The 15,431-nt window shown below is 41.7% G+C and overlaps 1 protein-coding gene across 1 annotated transcript in view; it reads left to right on the top strand.

The window, feature by feature from the left end:
- cep128 (centrosomal protein 128) overlaps positions 1–15,431 on the top strand; it is a gene marked incomplete at its 5' end in the record, with an annotated part of 37,019 nt that overhangs the window by 4,762 nt on the left and 16,826 nt on the right. Inside the window, 10 exons of the mRNA XM_084001134.1 lie at positions 1,609–1,695; positions 2,096–2,170; positions 2,358–2,505; positions 3,487–3,626; positions 4,922–4,993; positions 5,613–5,798; positions 8,590–8,778; positions 9,629–10,090; positions 12,058–12,222; positions 12,956–13,111. Coding sequence (XP_083857260.1) covers positions 1,609–1,695; positions 2,096–2,170; positions 2,358–2,505; positions 3,487–3,626; positions 4,922–4,993; positions 5,613–5,798; positions 8,590–8,778; positions 9,629–10,090; positions 12,058–12,222; positions 12,956–13,111 — 1,680 coding nt within the window. The remainder of the gene's footprint in view (positions 1–1,608; positions 1,696–2,095; positions 2,171–2,357; positions 2,506–3,486; positions 3,627–4,921; positions 4,994–5,612; positions 5,799–8,589; positions 8,779–9,628; positions 10,091–12,057; positions 12,223–12,955; positions 13,112–15,431) is intronic.

Genomic DNA, 15,431 nt, shown 5'->3' with positions numbered 1-15,431 from the left:
ATCATGGATTGTTATGTTTCTCATTAGTTGGAGAATTCCCGCCACATGATGCTTGGGAAGTTTCTCAAAAAAAAAAAAAAATCACTGAAAATGAAAGCAGCACCAACTCTGTCAGAATATCAAGGGGAATAAGTGCCTGTTGGTTATTCTTATATAACAGGACCACTGCATTTACACAATTCATTTCCTTGGAAAAAAAAATCATAAGCTTCTCCGACTGCCAACTTCCAAAAAGATTAACATACAAGCACTGTTTTTACAAATGAGTGCTGCAACGTTTTACTAATGCTCTCTTTTGAGTTGAGTTATTCCTCACCTTTTAAAAAAAGAAGTCTGCAAAAAATGTCAACCAAAACCTCTAATTATAATAGGTGTGATTAGTAGTCCTCCACCCAATTAAATAGCAGTGATTTATTACTCTGGTGACAAGTATTGTCCATGAAATTATAGTCGCATAACAGAAAAAAAGAAAATGAAATTTCTCCGTACTTGCTGGGTGGCTGTGTTTAGCTGAAAGGTTCTCTCTCTAATGTACCACCTTCTTCTGTTGTTTTGCTAAAGCAGCGCTCCCGCCGTGTCACCTAGCCCCTTTGCTCTGCTTTACGAGACTATAAAACACACCTAGGCAATTACTTTGATGCGCTGCAAATGTAGCAATTACAACTTTTCTGCATTTCAAGCCAGTCATGTGTGCGTACGACTTATTTATTTAATATCAGGCATGCATTTGTCTAAAAGCATTAATAGCTGAGAGAGCTCTGTCATTAGGTGCACTTTAGTGATGTAGACTCATAGCTAGATGCACTCAGTATATGCCCACAGTCACAGTAAAGAATACATCACCTTGTACTATTGCTCTCTTACATTGCTGCTTTCTATTTAGCCATACACTTAATTCATATTATACATCATCGGCATAATGTTAGCTCGTATTTGATATATTTGTATATTTGCTTCTTGGTTACAGGTATAGAGGGCACAGTGTGTTTTATAAGATCATCAGTGTCCTGGCATCTCTCTGTTTTAATCTCCCCTGCCCGCTGCAGTTTATGATTAGACCACAGAGGGTCACTGTGTAGCTGCATCCAGCCTGATAACCTGCCTGAGCTAGACCTTTCAACATACTGTGCAATGATAGTAGCTACCAATTCATTTGCATCCCTCTCCTCTGTAGTGCCCTAATGGGACACCAGCAGGGCCCGGGGCGATGGGAAATAATGCATTTGTCCAAAAATTAAGGGTAAATAAACAAGCTTGAGGAAATGAAGAGGAAAATAATCTCTTTTACTACTAAAGAGCAGGAGAGGAGGGAGAGCAGAGGGCACATTTATTCCCCACCGATGGGCCCGCTGTGATGTGAATCAAATAGATGATGAGTCACTTGGGTAGCTGTTATTGCTAGCAGCCAGTAATTCATCACCACAGCCTGCTCAGAATGAGTGGGATTGAGTGGGATCTAAGCTCTTGTACAAATCCACCATGATGCCAGTATCTTGTTCCAAGAAGACAGGATGGGGGTATAGCGTGATGCAATGGTATCTCTTATGTTGCCGTTGTACAGTATTCATATGTGTGTGCTCTTATAATGCCATGTTTGTGTTTTTGCAGATCTTAGGGAGACGCCAAGTTCAATCCAATGAGAGAGAGGAGGCCACGACATCCATATTGTTGAAAGCAGAGAAGGAAAAGTCCAAGGTGAACAAATTCAGTCAGTTTTTGTATCAAAGTAGATGCGAGAGTAGTCACAAGAGTTTTCTTTACAAAGATTTCTACCTCATTTTTCCCAGCATCATTGTACTAAAATTGGCTGTATAGGTTGTTGGCATTCAAGGTTTTACCACGGCAACTAATATATCAACACTTTTTAGCTGAAAATTAAATTAAGGTTCGTAATTAAATCATTTCATAATTGTGCCTTAACTCAGTTTGTGTACGTTGTGGACTTGTGAATGTTATATGCTGCATACTGAATGATATGCTGTAGGAGATCATCTTGAAGCCTCCAAGTGAGTCACACCTCCTGCTGGCGCTACATTAATTTAACACTTGATTATTTTGTATTTCCCTGACAGCCTTGTTATTATGCTCTCCTCAGGTGGAGCAGGATCTGGAGAGAGCCAGAAGACTACTAGAACAGGCAGAGGATAGCAGAGAGTCACTTGTTCAGCAGGTTCGTTCATGGGCACTGTGCCTGTTTGTGTATGCAGATGTAAAACCCTTGTGAGACAAAACAAAACGCCTTGCCTTGCCTTGTAGAGAAACTTTTTCAGAAACCTTCTGTGTTGGTTATTTTTCCCCCATTGTCAGTATTTTCAGCCAGATGTCTTTCTCTTTGTCTCTGCTCACATGATTCCCAGGTGGAGGACATGCGTGGTGAGCTGCTGAGGACGAGGAAGGAGAACAGCGAGCTTCAGAGGGCCCGGCTGGAGACTTCTCAGTCCACTGCTCGGCCACATGGCAGCTACACTGACAGGGAGCAGGGAAGAGGTGGACTGCGAGAGCCAGGTACTGAATTTAGGTCTGGACTCCGGAGATGAGGGAAAGTGGCATAACCAGGACTGTGATGGAGGTGAAAGGGACAGGTTAAAGATCGTTATGCCAACCCCGTACACATTATGTTATTTTTATCAGTTTCTCCTTGAATAATAACTTCAGTCAGTACATCTGTAGTGCCAAAAGTTGGATGAAAATACCCTTTAGGAGTGTGAGGATTTGGCAGAGAGAAAGGAGCAGCCTGAAATCAGGTACAGGGCCAGCAAGGGTTAAAGTAGAGTGTTGGTCAGAGGACAGAAAATTGATTGCACTACGGTACGAAAAGAGAAAGAGAAAAATAATGTCAAAGTTACTACCAGCAAAGGCGAGAAAATTGAGGGTAGATTAGAGAAAAGTATAGAAAATCTTACCTTTCTGTGCCTTGCTTTACTTTTGTAATGGTATTGATTTTCGGGCATCAGCAGGCTTTACATGGCAGGGAGAGTTTGAAAGTGACAGATTATCTTAAGCGTATCTCAAGTTATAACAGTATTTCAATATGCAATCAGGATCGTTGTGCTTTTAGATTATAGATGGGATAAATGGATGGTTCATGATGCCATAATAACTCGACTGAATCCACATTATTACTTTACATCAGCATCTTTATTATTGATATCACACATGGAGAGTCCTGCATCGTTCAACTCTATTACTTCATTTATATTCTGTTCATGTCGATCAAGTTTTGTTCTGTCCCAAGTGACCAAGCGAAGTGATTGACAGGGAACCATGCATAATAGATAAAAAGGTGAAAAGAATTCTGGATAAAGTTAGAAAATAATTCAAAATGATTTTAAAATATTTTTTTACTGAAAAAGTTTTGCCAAACTTTGATATATGTATTCCTCTCGTCCCCTGATCCATCAGTTTCCTTGTTGCTGTGTTTTTGTTGTTTCCACCCAATGTATTCAGCAGTTTATGTGTGTGTGTGTGTGTTTATGTATTTGTTAGATCGTTCAGACCTAGAAAAAGAAGTGGCGGAGCTGCGGGTCCAGCTCTGCAAGGCCTCTGTCCTCGGTGAGGTCGAAGAACTGAAGAGGGTTCTGGAGCGGAAGGAGAAGGAGCGGGTCCAACTCGGCGTACAGGTGGAGGTGTGTGTGTGTGTCAGAGAAATCGTGTCCCACTGGGTGTCGCAGTAAAACAATGTGAGCTTGTAACAGCAGCGGTTGCGTTGCTTGTCATTCTTAGCCATCCATTTGGCTGTCTTTGCAGTGGGCTCTAAAGAATTAATGGGAGACACTGAGGAGCTCTCAGCTGGAGTGCAAATGAGCACAACACAAGCATGACTTTGACTTTGCCCATGTCGAGCCGGGTTATTTCAGTTTGTAGGGTGCCTCTCATCCGTGGTCGCATCCTCCGCCAACTCCATGCCACTTGATCCTCTTAAGATCGTCAGATGAAGTGACAGTTGGAATAGGAGATCAGAAGTCAACCAGCAGTCATTTATCCTTCTCAAACTGGTGCAATGTGTCACTTCCATCACTGTAACAAGACATAAGAAGAAGGAAAAAAAACTCTGGAGAAACACATCCCCATGCTAAGTGGGGCTAGTCAAGGCTATGGTGGATATCAATAAAATGTTAGCAGGAATTGCTGCACTTTAAGCTCTGGCACATTCCTCTAATCTCTGATGTTTCTTTCACTGAAAATGCGTTTAAACTGCCACGCTTTCCCTATTGCTGAGGAGGCGTTTTAAAGATGAATTGGGTGTTTGCATGTATCACCTGGGGCGTCTCTTATGGTTTTTATGTCTAGATCAAAATAGACGTCTGAAATGTTTCATTTTTTAACGGTAAATGAGCAAAAATGAAGTGCAATGAGGAGAATGGTGTGGAAGATTCAATTTTTCAGTCGCTGAATTTATATAGTCTAATAGGTCTATGACTAATCGGGCTATGACTAATTACTCCTAACTGATTCAGTATAAATACCTAAATGGCACCAGGGTGTCCTCACCTGCCCTCGCTTTACACTTCAGTCAAACTTGAAACTTCAAAGTGAATGTGATTTTCTTAAATCCAGTGTTGCGCTCCTCTCTGACTACTTTTCAGACCAACATGTCAGATAATCCGATTGTTAACAGCATTTACTAACCTGAGCTCAGTCTTCTTTGACCTTTATGTCTTTGTCTGCTGTCCTCTTCTTTGCTCACCATGGCTGCCCTTTACTGTTTATCTTTTCATACGATCTAGCATACCTTTTCTCTTCTCTCACTTCCCTTCTTCACATCATCATCACTGTCTTTTTCTGCCTTTCCCTCGCTCCCATTGTCCTGAAAACATTCTTTCAAAGAGCCCCTCGCTGTTCTGTCTTTTTCCCTCCATTAGCAGTAGTGCTCACATAAGTACACTCACATCCTTGACCTTTTCCCTTTTCTATATACCAGGAATTGTCATCAGACCTGGCGCGGCGGGAGCAACAGCAACAACGCATGCTGGAACAGCTGAGGGAGATACAGGTATTTTGAACAGTTACTGCAGTGTTTTTCAAGTGGGGTCGCCTGAAATGTCTAGTAATTGATAAAAAAAAAAAATACTGGCAAAAATATTTTTTAAACTAATTATTATTCTTTTTAAAATTATCATTAGAAACACCAAACACAATCTTAAACTTCTGTATTTTTCACTTTCTCAAATATAAATCAAGTTCAAATAAAATGCAGCACATAAAAATATCTGAGCTGGCACAGTTTGATTGACGGCCGCGTTCACATGACCGCACATGATCGCAGGGTCACCAGAAATTTTTGATGTCAAAATGCAGTCCCGAGCCAAAAAAGGTTGGGAACCACTGGGTTACTGTGTCATGCTGCAGTTTATCAGTGCACTGATAATCAAAATCTAGAGCAAAAGGTTGCTTTCTTTTTTTTTTGAATTAGAAATATATTGTGATACAAATGGCCGAACTTCACAAAATAAAAGTGTAAAGAACTTAAAAAGTAAAAGTTGAGATAATGAGATTGTTCAGAGTCTGAGCTATGAGACATTTTAGGATCCACCACATGCTTAAAAAGCACCTCTAGATTCAGATTATAAAGTGACTCTACACTTTATTCATAAATTCTGTCATCCTTTCAGAGCCGAGGGCAGGCAGAGAGGAGGGAGACTGAGGCGTTACTCCAGGAGAGCACGAGGAGCAGAGATGAATTGAAGAACAGGGCTCAGGAGGCTGTGCGCCAGTGGAGGGCAAAGTGCAAAAGACTGCAGAAGGAGCTGGAGGAGACCAGGGCCCAGGCTCACTTCCATACCGACAAGGCTTCGCAGGTCAGTTGAGGCAGATGCATTCATTACACCAACGCCTACCTACACGCAGCTTCTCCAAAGTAACTGCTCATCTTTATAACGTTGGTTTCCATTGCACATTGAAAAAAGAAAATCCATCTAAACATCTCAGTAGGAGTCTAGTGGTCTCATCTGTCTTATTTTTTGTATTTTCAAAATCTTGCTAATCGGAGGAATGAAGTGTAAAACTAGGAAATGAGGAAAATCATCTCATCAGTTTGCTTTAAACACGCACTCAACCGATTTTTGTGAATTTCTTACTCTCTTACTCAGTTTGTGAAAGTGGTTTGTGTTAAAGACTGGCATTGTTGAGTTTGAAATTATCCAGGAGGCAGTAGGGATGTAATGAATGAGTAATTGCAAAGTGGGGAATGTAGTTTCTAGTGTTTTTGGAGCTTAACCCATTCAGGATGTCTCTGTCTTTGCTGTTTAGATGTTATTGATTTTTTTTTAAAAGTGTAGTACTAAGTGTAGTACTAAGTCACAGATTGCCTCATTAAAGTAACATTTATGTATAAGAATGTCCAGTCCTATTTATGGTAGTAGTGGGCTGTTTAAACAAAACAAAAACCACTTCAGCACCACTCCTATTGACAAAGACATTGCTGTTTGTCTGTATGGAAAATATCAATATACATTTTGTATGAGCTACTCGATGGTAAAGTCTGAACAGCCTGTGGGAAAAATGTACAAACTCAATGCATTGCGCACACAGTAACAATACACAATCAACAAACATGTATTTGATAACAGACAGGCAGAACTGTGATTGTTACTGTACATTAGCTGGCGTCAAACTAACACTGTGAAAGCTCTCAATTTGTGTGCACTTCATACAGAATCAGACAAAAGGTAAATATGAGTCAACCCCACTCATTGGCTTCAGGTAGTAGCTCTGATGCGGCTGCTACTTTTACTGCTGCTGGCTGCACTGTTAGCTACAACCGAGCCACTGACTCTTGTTTGTTGCATCTCCACAGCGATACGAGCAGTCAAGCTTATGCTAAACCAATTTGACTTTGACGGCAGCGTGTTCTAAAAAAGCGAAGTAATCAATAATGTCTGTACTGAAATGCATTTCTGGAGTCCAGTAGTAGAGTGATTTCTGGTGCTACCCCAGGCGGTGAGCAGAAAACAAAACTTCTCTCAGTGAAGCTCTCGCTGTAGTTGTGCAACCCACTGATGTCAGAATGCATTAGTGGACAGTGGAAGAGTTCTACAACCACAGAAACGTCTACTCTGTCACTCCTATGTTGTAAAGGAAATGTGTTGAGTAGCTCTGTGTTTCTCACCCCCTTTGTTTCATTTACAGTGTGGAGATGTCATCCATATTACACAGGTTCAGACCTCTATTTATTCAGTCTATTATTTCAGAGAAATAAATTAACACCCTTTCATCACCAGGGACATATAGAAATTGAAATATTTTTTCAGGTCATTGGCCTCTATTAGCCAGTTGTAGGTGAAATTGGTTGGAAAATCAGCTAAACCTGCACCTTCTGTACCTTTAGGTATAATGACGGGATAGGGCGATTATAAATATATACGCTCTCTGTAGTCCATATTTTATGACACATGATGAGGAGAAGGACACTGGTCTCACCTTTAAAGGAAATGATGAAAGTAAAAGCTGTTCCCTTTAAAACACTGCAGAATAAGTGAGAATTCTAATGGAGGTTGGCAGTGTTGTTATTACCCATACCTCCCCACATAATTAACTTTTTCTGTTCATTCTAATTCATACTTTTTTGTTTTGTCTTTTGTTGTATAGAGCAGTGGTTCTCAAAGTGGACCCCCAAAGGTCCTTGAGAGGGTTCAAAGGGGTCCTCAACTTTTTCTCGAAATATTACCACATTTTTTCCCCAGAAAAATAACATTTGTTTCCAGAAATTTCTTGACATTTTTGCTAAAATTCATGCCACTGGCAGTAATTTGAACGTACATTGACGTTATTCAGTTTCAGAACAAATATTTGTGTATTTCTGGTGTTTGTTTCAAAGTTTTGTCCAATGGGGGGGTCCATGGTCTAATTTGTGTCAGTTTAGGGGTCCTTGATGTAAAAAGGTTTGAGAACCACTGGTATACAGTAGAGCACTCAACATCAAAGTCATATTAAACATTATATCATGTATTTTGAATTAACTTGATGAAAAACATAAAGTCAAGTGGTCGAAGTACCTTTTGCATGGTATGTAACAGCGGTTGTGCTTAGTTGAGTGATTAACGGCTGACTATTATTGTTGGCTTGAAAGTCACCTCCCACTGATTTTCCTCCCATTTGAACTGAGTAAGTCACCTCCAAACTCACAGTCAGCAGCCTCACAGAGAGACAGACATACAGACTCCCACCTGGCATACTCGACGTGACGCGAATTAATTACAAAATCATTTCTGCCCCTTTAATGAATTAGGGGAGAGAATCAAGTGCTCAATTAAATGATTAGGTTCTGAGCTACAGCAAAGACTTTGCAAATTCCAGTCAAAGCCAGAGTATTAGAAGCAATCTGCTTTGAGCAGACCTGACCATTGTGCCTTATCGGGGAGCTGAGTGCAAGCGTTTTCCTATCACTGCAAGAGCTGGTACTGCATATGTATCCCCTCCCTCTGTCTCTCTGTCACTCTTTCTCTTGCTCTCATCATTATTGTTAGAGCTCCTCTTTGTACACCATCTTCCTCCTCCTCTTCATTTGTCATTCTTCATTTCCCTTCTCCTCTCTCTCTCCCTCTCTCACCCCCCACTCCCCACTCTTGTGCTCTCTGTTTCTCCCTCCAGGCAGCCAGGGAAAAGGAGAGCTCTCAGGCCCAGTTGAAGGCGCTGAGCCAGCAGACTGAGGCAGCCCGCAGGGAGCTCGCCGAAATCCTAGGTCGTTTGGCCCAGCGCGAGGAAGAGCTCCACCGCAAGGACGTGGAGCTGTCCGAGACCCGCCAGCGCCAGTTGTCACTGGAGCAGGAAATCCGGGAGGTGTGGGGTTGAACATCTAGAAATAGAATCTCTCTTTCAGATCACTAGGGATGCAAAAAAAGCAAGAAATCTTTTTCATCTCCAGGATCACAGACTGTGGCTCAGGTTTTTACTGAACAATGCGTTTCCAGTGATTTTTAAAGACCTTAATTTTAATTAATTTTTCCACTTCATTCATTCAAAACCAGTTTACCTCAGCTCTTCAAAATTATTTATGTTTATTTATTTATTTGTTTATTTAAACAGGGACAGTGCACGGCTCTCAGCCGTACCAGAATTAGCTTGTGCCAAATTTCATCTGTGGTCCCTGGGCAGGAAACAGAGAACATATCTGTTAAGACAAACACAAAACTACATCTTCAATGACAACAACAAGATTTCACAACATTTCAAAAACATTGGAAATATAGCAATGCAGTTTCACATGATTAAAAATAACAGTTACACTACCATTGCAATAATAAGACAACAATAACAACAACACTACACTACATACATGACATCAATTAGAGGTTAATAATAATTATACTTTATTTGTGGCAGGTTGAATCAAATAGTTTTGCTGTTTGGATGTTATGTAATTATGACATTTGTTTGAAAGTAGCACACGCATTGAAGTTGTGCTGTTAGCCAGGACATATATCAAATCTACTTTTTTAAAGTGCTTGTTGGTTCCAAGCACGTTCCCAGCCTAACCACAGGCATGGCTGAAATTCATAGATTAATTTGTCTTGCTCAGAGTGAGCTGCTATTAAATTTTATATATTTTTTTAAATACTGTGCAACACAAACTTAGCTCAAGAGTCATTAAAAAGCTTTGATATGATCCTAATAGCGTTCCTTACCCCAGGTAAGAGAGGCCTCGGCTGCCCTGGAGGGAGAGATTCAGCGTCAGGCGGCCATCCAAGCAAGACTAAGGGAAGAGAACCAGAGGCTGGAGGAACGAGCCGACAGCCAAGCCCGCCGTTGTCACAGAGACCAGGACGCACAGGCTGAGCTCCAGGCCGCCCTGAAGCAGATGACCTCAGCCCGTGCCCAGCTAGCTCAGCAGTTAGTTGAGGAGGAAAGCTCCAGGAAGGAGCTTCAGAGGGGTGCCTCAGACCTGCAGGCTAAGCTGACAGTGGTGCAGGAGGAGCGGACGGCGCTGGGGCAACAGCTGAAGCTGGAGAGAGAGGTGCATCAGAAGGAACTGGGCAACATGAAGGCAACAATGGAGGACAGCAGGATGAAGAAGGAGCGTGAAGTGCAGGAAGCACTTAAGCTCTACCGTAAGGAGCGAGATGAATTGCAGGCACTTCTGAAGGACGTTAATGTAGGTCCTGTTTTTTTTTTTTAACAAAATGTCTTTTCAGTCAAATAAATGCACAGTCAAAGGAACGGTTAAAAAAAAATCCGCTCATTTTCTTCTAAATGTGGAGCTAGAGCCAGCAGCCGGTTATCTTAGCTTAGCATAAAGACTGGGAACAGCTAGACTGGGACTGTAACAAGCCAACAAAATGTGGTAGCAGTGATTTCCATGAGGCTACTGGTTGCCTGGAAGCTGGTCCCAGAAAAGACAAATTGCTGTATTTACTCAGTTTGGTTTTTGTATAATAAGTCAGACATACTGTAACTGGTTAATTAGTGAGTTTTAGCGGTGCTGTTAAGTGGGACCAGAGCCAGGCTGAGAGCAGACTGAGTAAAGAATACTAGCTGCTGGCTTTAGCTACATATTTAGCATTCAAACATGGCACTAGTATCAATATTTACATCTAACCTTTGGCAAGAGGTAAGGTAAGAGTATCTCTAAAATGTTTTAAACTCACCTAAAGGCCCCTCTTAAAAAGCAGTGCAGAGCTATGCATAATGTAGCAGATCAGATCAGATAACGTGTTCCACACACTCCTAATTTGTCTTTTGAGATGTCAAGGTCATAAGCCGACCAAAGGGATTTCTTTTCTGCACACCTAGGCATGGATCACAGAGTGCCACACTCTAATTGACATTTAGTATCATTGGCACGCACTACAAATTCAGCAACAGGGTAACATGCCTCAGCCACTAAACATCTGGCAAATTTCCGACTCAACGAGACACAGACAAAAATCTCATTTAGAGTAATTTCCCTCATTGGCCAGGGCTCTGTCCTCTGAGTGTGGGTGAAGCGAGGATAGCTGAGCTCTTAATGGAGTGTGGTGTCCCGTGGATCCTCACGGCCATTCCACAGCTCCGAGCGTGAATATTTAAAAACCCTGATATCAGACCTCAGAAGTCTCATCAAGGCAGTGTTAGAGAGATAGGGGACTCCTTGATTTACTCCAGCATCACCCCACCCCCATGATGAGTCCTCGTGGGTACATTGTTTCTTAAGGGGCATGGTCTTCTCTGATATGGCTGAGTTTAGCCCATTAGCTGCGCTGAATGGTATTAATATCTGACATAGCTCATTGTAATGGTGTCATTTCCAAGTGCAGTAAGGACAAGGGCGTTTGCTAGAGTGTTTTTAAGTACTAGCCTTGGGCTGCTGCAGATGTCCCTAAGAAGCCCACCCAATATTCATAGAGCATAGCCAGAAGCCTATATTACAATTTTGATACAGTCAACTGTCAGGGAAACCTTAAAATATTCTTATTTCCTTGTCCTTGTCCTCTCACTCTTGATTTCTCCCTCACTCTGTCTCTCCTCCCACCATCTCTCTCTGTCTTAATCCCTCTCTTACTGCCTCCCTCCAGTTCTAATTTTGCATTTTCCATCAGTTTTTTCTCTCTCCTCACTCCAAGCAGCTCTGTTTTTCCATTTTTTGTCTTTGTTTGTGTCACTCCCGACACTGCTAGTACTCAGTCATTGTTGTTCATTCCACTTTACTGTATCTTGAGCTGGGTGATAATGTGATCAGTGCAGATAGAAAGCTGTAATGTCTGAGCTGGATTTTTCCTTTGCGAGGCTGAGACATGCATCAAGGACACTGGCAATGATTTCAGAGGCTCGGCAGTGGTATTTACCCATCCTCCTGACCCATTACATGGTGTCCTCTGTGTAGAGCTGCAGAATGTCAAGTCAGACCAAGACCTTTTACAAGGTGTTAGGGTACATTGGCAAATTAGGCGTACCATCTGTGCGATCCACAAAACACAACTTTGAAAACTTATTTGTGCTTTTTACTCCTATTCCCACCATATTTTTGTGTTTAATCAAGGAAATCTCATAAAAAAACAAACTGCAACCTGCTAGAAGTTGATATTTTTTGAGTTATTGCCTGTGTACTGTATCATGGCCTTTAACATATCCACTCTCTACTAGGCAGATGCAGTGTCAGACAAAGAGCTGTGTGGGGTGCTGCGCATCAAGTTGGACAGGATGAAGGATGAGTGTGATAAGCTGGCAGCGCAGCTGAGCACCAAAGAAAATGCACATGCTCTTCTCCAGAGAAAGTGCCATCTACTCAAACAGGAACTGGATGAAAAAGTAAGTCCTGCTTCCTTCGCTTTGCTTTTGAAATCTAGTGACTAATATCAAATGACATGAAAATAATTCCAATAAATATGAAGTATCCAATGTCATTACCAGGACATTGCTCCCACCCTTACATTACGATGTAGAATATCTGATAAGGTCATGTGATCATATAAACCTAAGCGTGGTTTGAAAGGGTAAGCGGTGCCAAGTCAGCACTATTTTTAAAGGGCCTTTATCAATACGTCCTTGGGTGTTTAACAGCAGCAGATGAAGTATTGAACCTCTATTCACCTCTCTGACAGCCCCCTGATAAGTTTTGTGGGGCTCTTTGGGGGAATCCATGTATTGATTTGAAATCAGGTGAATGGAGGTAAAAAAAAGGGGCACTTATTAATGTAACATGGATGGTTTATTGTCCCAGGGACAGGATAATGATTCACGGTCCCTGGGCACCGCTGATCAGTTGGTTCCTCTGCCGCGGACATATCGATCGACTGTGTCCTGGTAGAGATCCTGAACTGTTGACAATGCTGACCAGAGAATGAAACTTACCTCCATCTGTTTGTGTGAGAAGCTACTGAATTGGCTCTTTTGTTTTAATGTGGTTATCCACAGAAAATCACCTGTGAATTCATGTTTTTTCATACTGCTTTATAAAATTCAAATGATGGGGGGAAAAAAACTAGAAAGCAGTAGCTTATTTGCATCCACTATACCCCACTCAGCTGTCTTCTGCTCTCAGGTCAGGTCAGGCGATCGGAGACATGCTTTGGAGTCAGAGCTGGAGGAGAGAGTGTTGCGGGTGGAAGCAGAGCAAGAGGCGATCCTTAGCTCCATGGGTGAGGAGCTAGACGCCGCCTGCCGCAGCCTGGCGAGGAATGGTGAAGACAAACTGCAGGTATTTAACTTACATTATATTTTGTCCTTCCTTTTTTTTTGTTTTAAAGCTGTATTTAACAGAGTTTGACCTCTATAAGGCAGTAAAGCTGCAAAACAAGCTCAGAGTCCTGATAATACCACTGACTTGTTAATGGACATGTTAGCAAACAGTTGCCTCTTTACACCACCAGCAGGCACAGCAAACGTAAGCATTACTGCTCCAATATTAACTTACTGTTGTAGTGGTTTACCAACGCCTTAAAACTAACTACATCTTCATCTTCAGTTCAGGTCAGAAAGGTCAGCTTTCCAAAGTAGTCTCATTGTGTTAATTTGAGCTTTATGTTGGTTCATTCTGAGCTTAACCAGTGGGTCTTGGCTAAGGAACGTTAAGAGTTTAAGTCTACGCACACACATTCTATACAGCATTGATCAGTGCACACATGCTTTCACTCTCATCAAGCAACGCTTATCTTACACATACATATGGTACTGTGTGCCAGGATGAAGGCTGCATCAGCTGGAGGCTTCTATTGATTAAAAATATTATTTTTGTCTTCAGAGGGTTAGGTTCTTTGTTCTTCTAATAGAGTGAAGATTAAATTGCTGAAGAAGGGAAAATCAGATGGATACAATCATTTCTTATTGCAGAGACACATTTTTGAAAAGAACATTATGAACGTTATGTTTATGAAAAACATGTTTTTTGTGTTTCTGCTTATATAAACGGGCAGAATTACTGCTCTCTCATACCCACTAGTATGAGAAATGTAACGCTATGCGGTCTTGTTAAGCCACCTGTAAATGTAAATCCTTTTAAACAAAGTTCACTCTACATAATTGTAGCCCTGATTTTTCCAGTATTTTTGTATGCTGCCTGTTTGTGTGGTCGTCTGGTTATGAGAAACAGCTCTCAATCTCATTAAGTCTACCTGATTAAATACAGTTCATAATGAAATTCCTGTTCTGCTCAATAAAGCTTCTACAGAGCCTACTTGACAGTTTGAAGCATGTTGCCTGTTGGAAATAGCCACATGTTCATACACTAATAAACACATTGTACACAACGTCCACTCTCCCCAACTTGCTCCAAGCTGCTTTTCCTCTGCTGCTCCAGGCTAATGAACCCCGGCAGCTCTTATCTGCTCTTATAGATTTCCCAGTCGGCTCCAGCAGTGCAACAGCCAGACATGCGAGCCAACGCCTCTCCTCATCTGTAATCTGTCATGTTGAGAAGAAGTCAAACTCACTAGTGATTGGCCTAATGAGGGGAATCATTAACAGTTAAGGGGTGTATTAGGTTTCAGTTACCTTGTGATACTCTCTTTCCTTTCTTCTCTTTGGAGGCATTAATGCAAGATATTGTAGGACAGTGTAGTGGCGATTGAAAGTTAATGAGGAAAAAAACAGTAGTACACTGTCAGACTTTACTTTATCTTGGTAAATCAGTTGCTAAGGAAGATCTTGAATGAGAGAAACTGTTTTGATAGTAACAAACCAAAAGACTTATCAGCTTTTCAGTGAATAATCAACATAACCCCTTGACCTGATGGGACTCTCACCTGTGACATACTTCCTGTGTGGGCGATATTGCAAAAAAATGATATATTTTTCCATATTGATCGATTCTCGATATTTCGTTACAATATGTATTTTTTGCTGATGCTGCCAGTTCAATGAGCATTCTGACTGAATCCTGAAGAAAACAGAGAACGTGTTTAGTTTGGGAGGACGACGTGAGTTCACTTTAATGTTCATGAGAGGTGGAACAGTTCTTAGCCTTAGCTTTCTTCACGCCGTAGATGAGCCAACGAGACGTGTTACCGCAGAGTAAACGTCAGGAGCAGCTCAGTGTTTTCACACTCGGACTTTTCTCCTCCACTTTCTTACCGTCATATAATCAGGTCACTCTGACTCAACACTGCCAGGCTTCTTTACACATGACGACCCGAGACAGGAGAACTGACCGCTCCACTCGTTCACCATCGCTTAAGTTGCCATTGGCTCCACTTCTACTAATTTCCTCCTTCTTTTATAACTTTCACTTGATCCTGCTTTCCTTTAGCTTTAGCTGCTGCAGCTCAAACAAACTATACTGTACACGCTCATGACAGGAGGCGGAGTAGACAGAACAGCAGAGTGACAGGCTGGTTTTTACTGCCATGTGATATCGAGGAAATATAGGCAATAATCGAAATCGATCAAAAATTGATCGCAACCCCGAATCCAGTTTTGTCGCCCAGGATCTTTTTCCTCTCCTGAGCACAGTTGACTCAAGTGAGTGCACACAATGTAACAGCAGAGCTCTGTGTTTAAGCCCAGACTAGGACATTTGTCAT

The sequence above is a fragment of the Trachurus trachurus genome, assembly GCF_905171665.1.
Source record: "Trachurus trachurus genome assembly, chromosome: 24".
NCBI classification, from domain to species: Eukaryota; Metazoa; Chordata; class Actinopteri; order Carangiformes; family Carangidae; genus Trachurus; species Trachurus trachurus.
The sequence above is the reverse complement of the archived record's forward strand: the minus strand, read 5'-3'. Positions and strand labels throughout refer to the sequence as shown.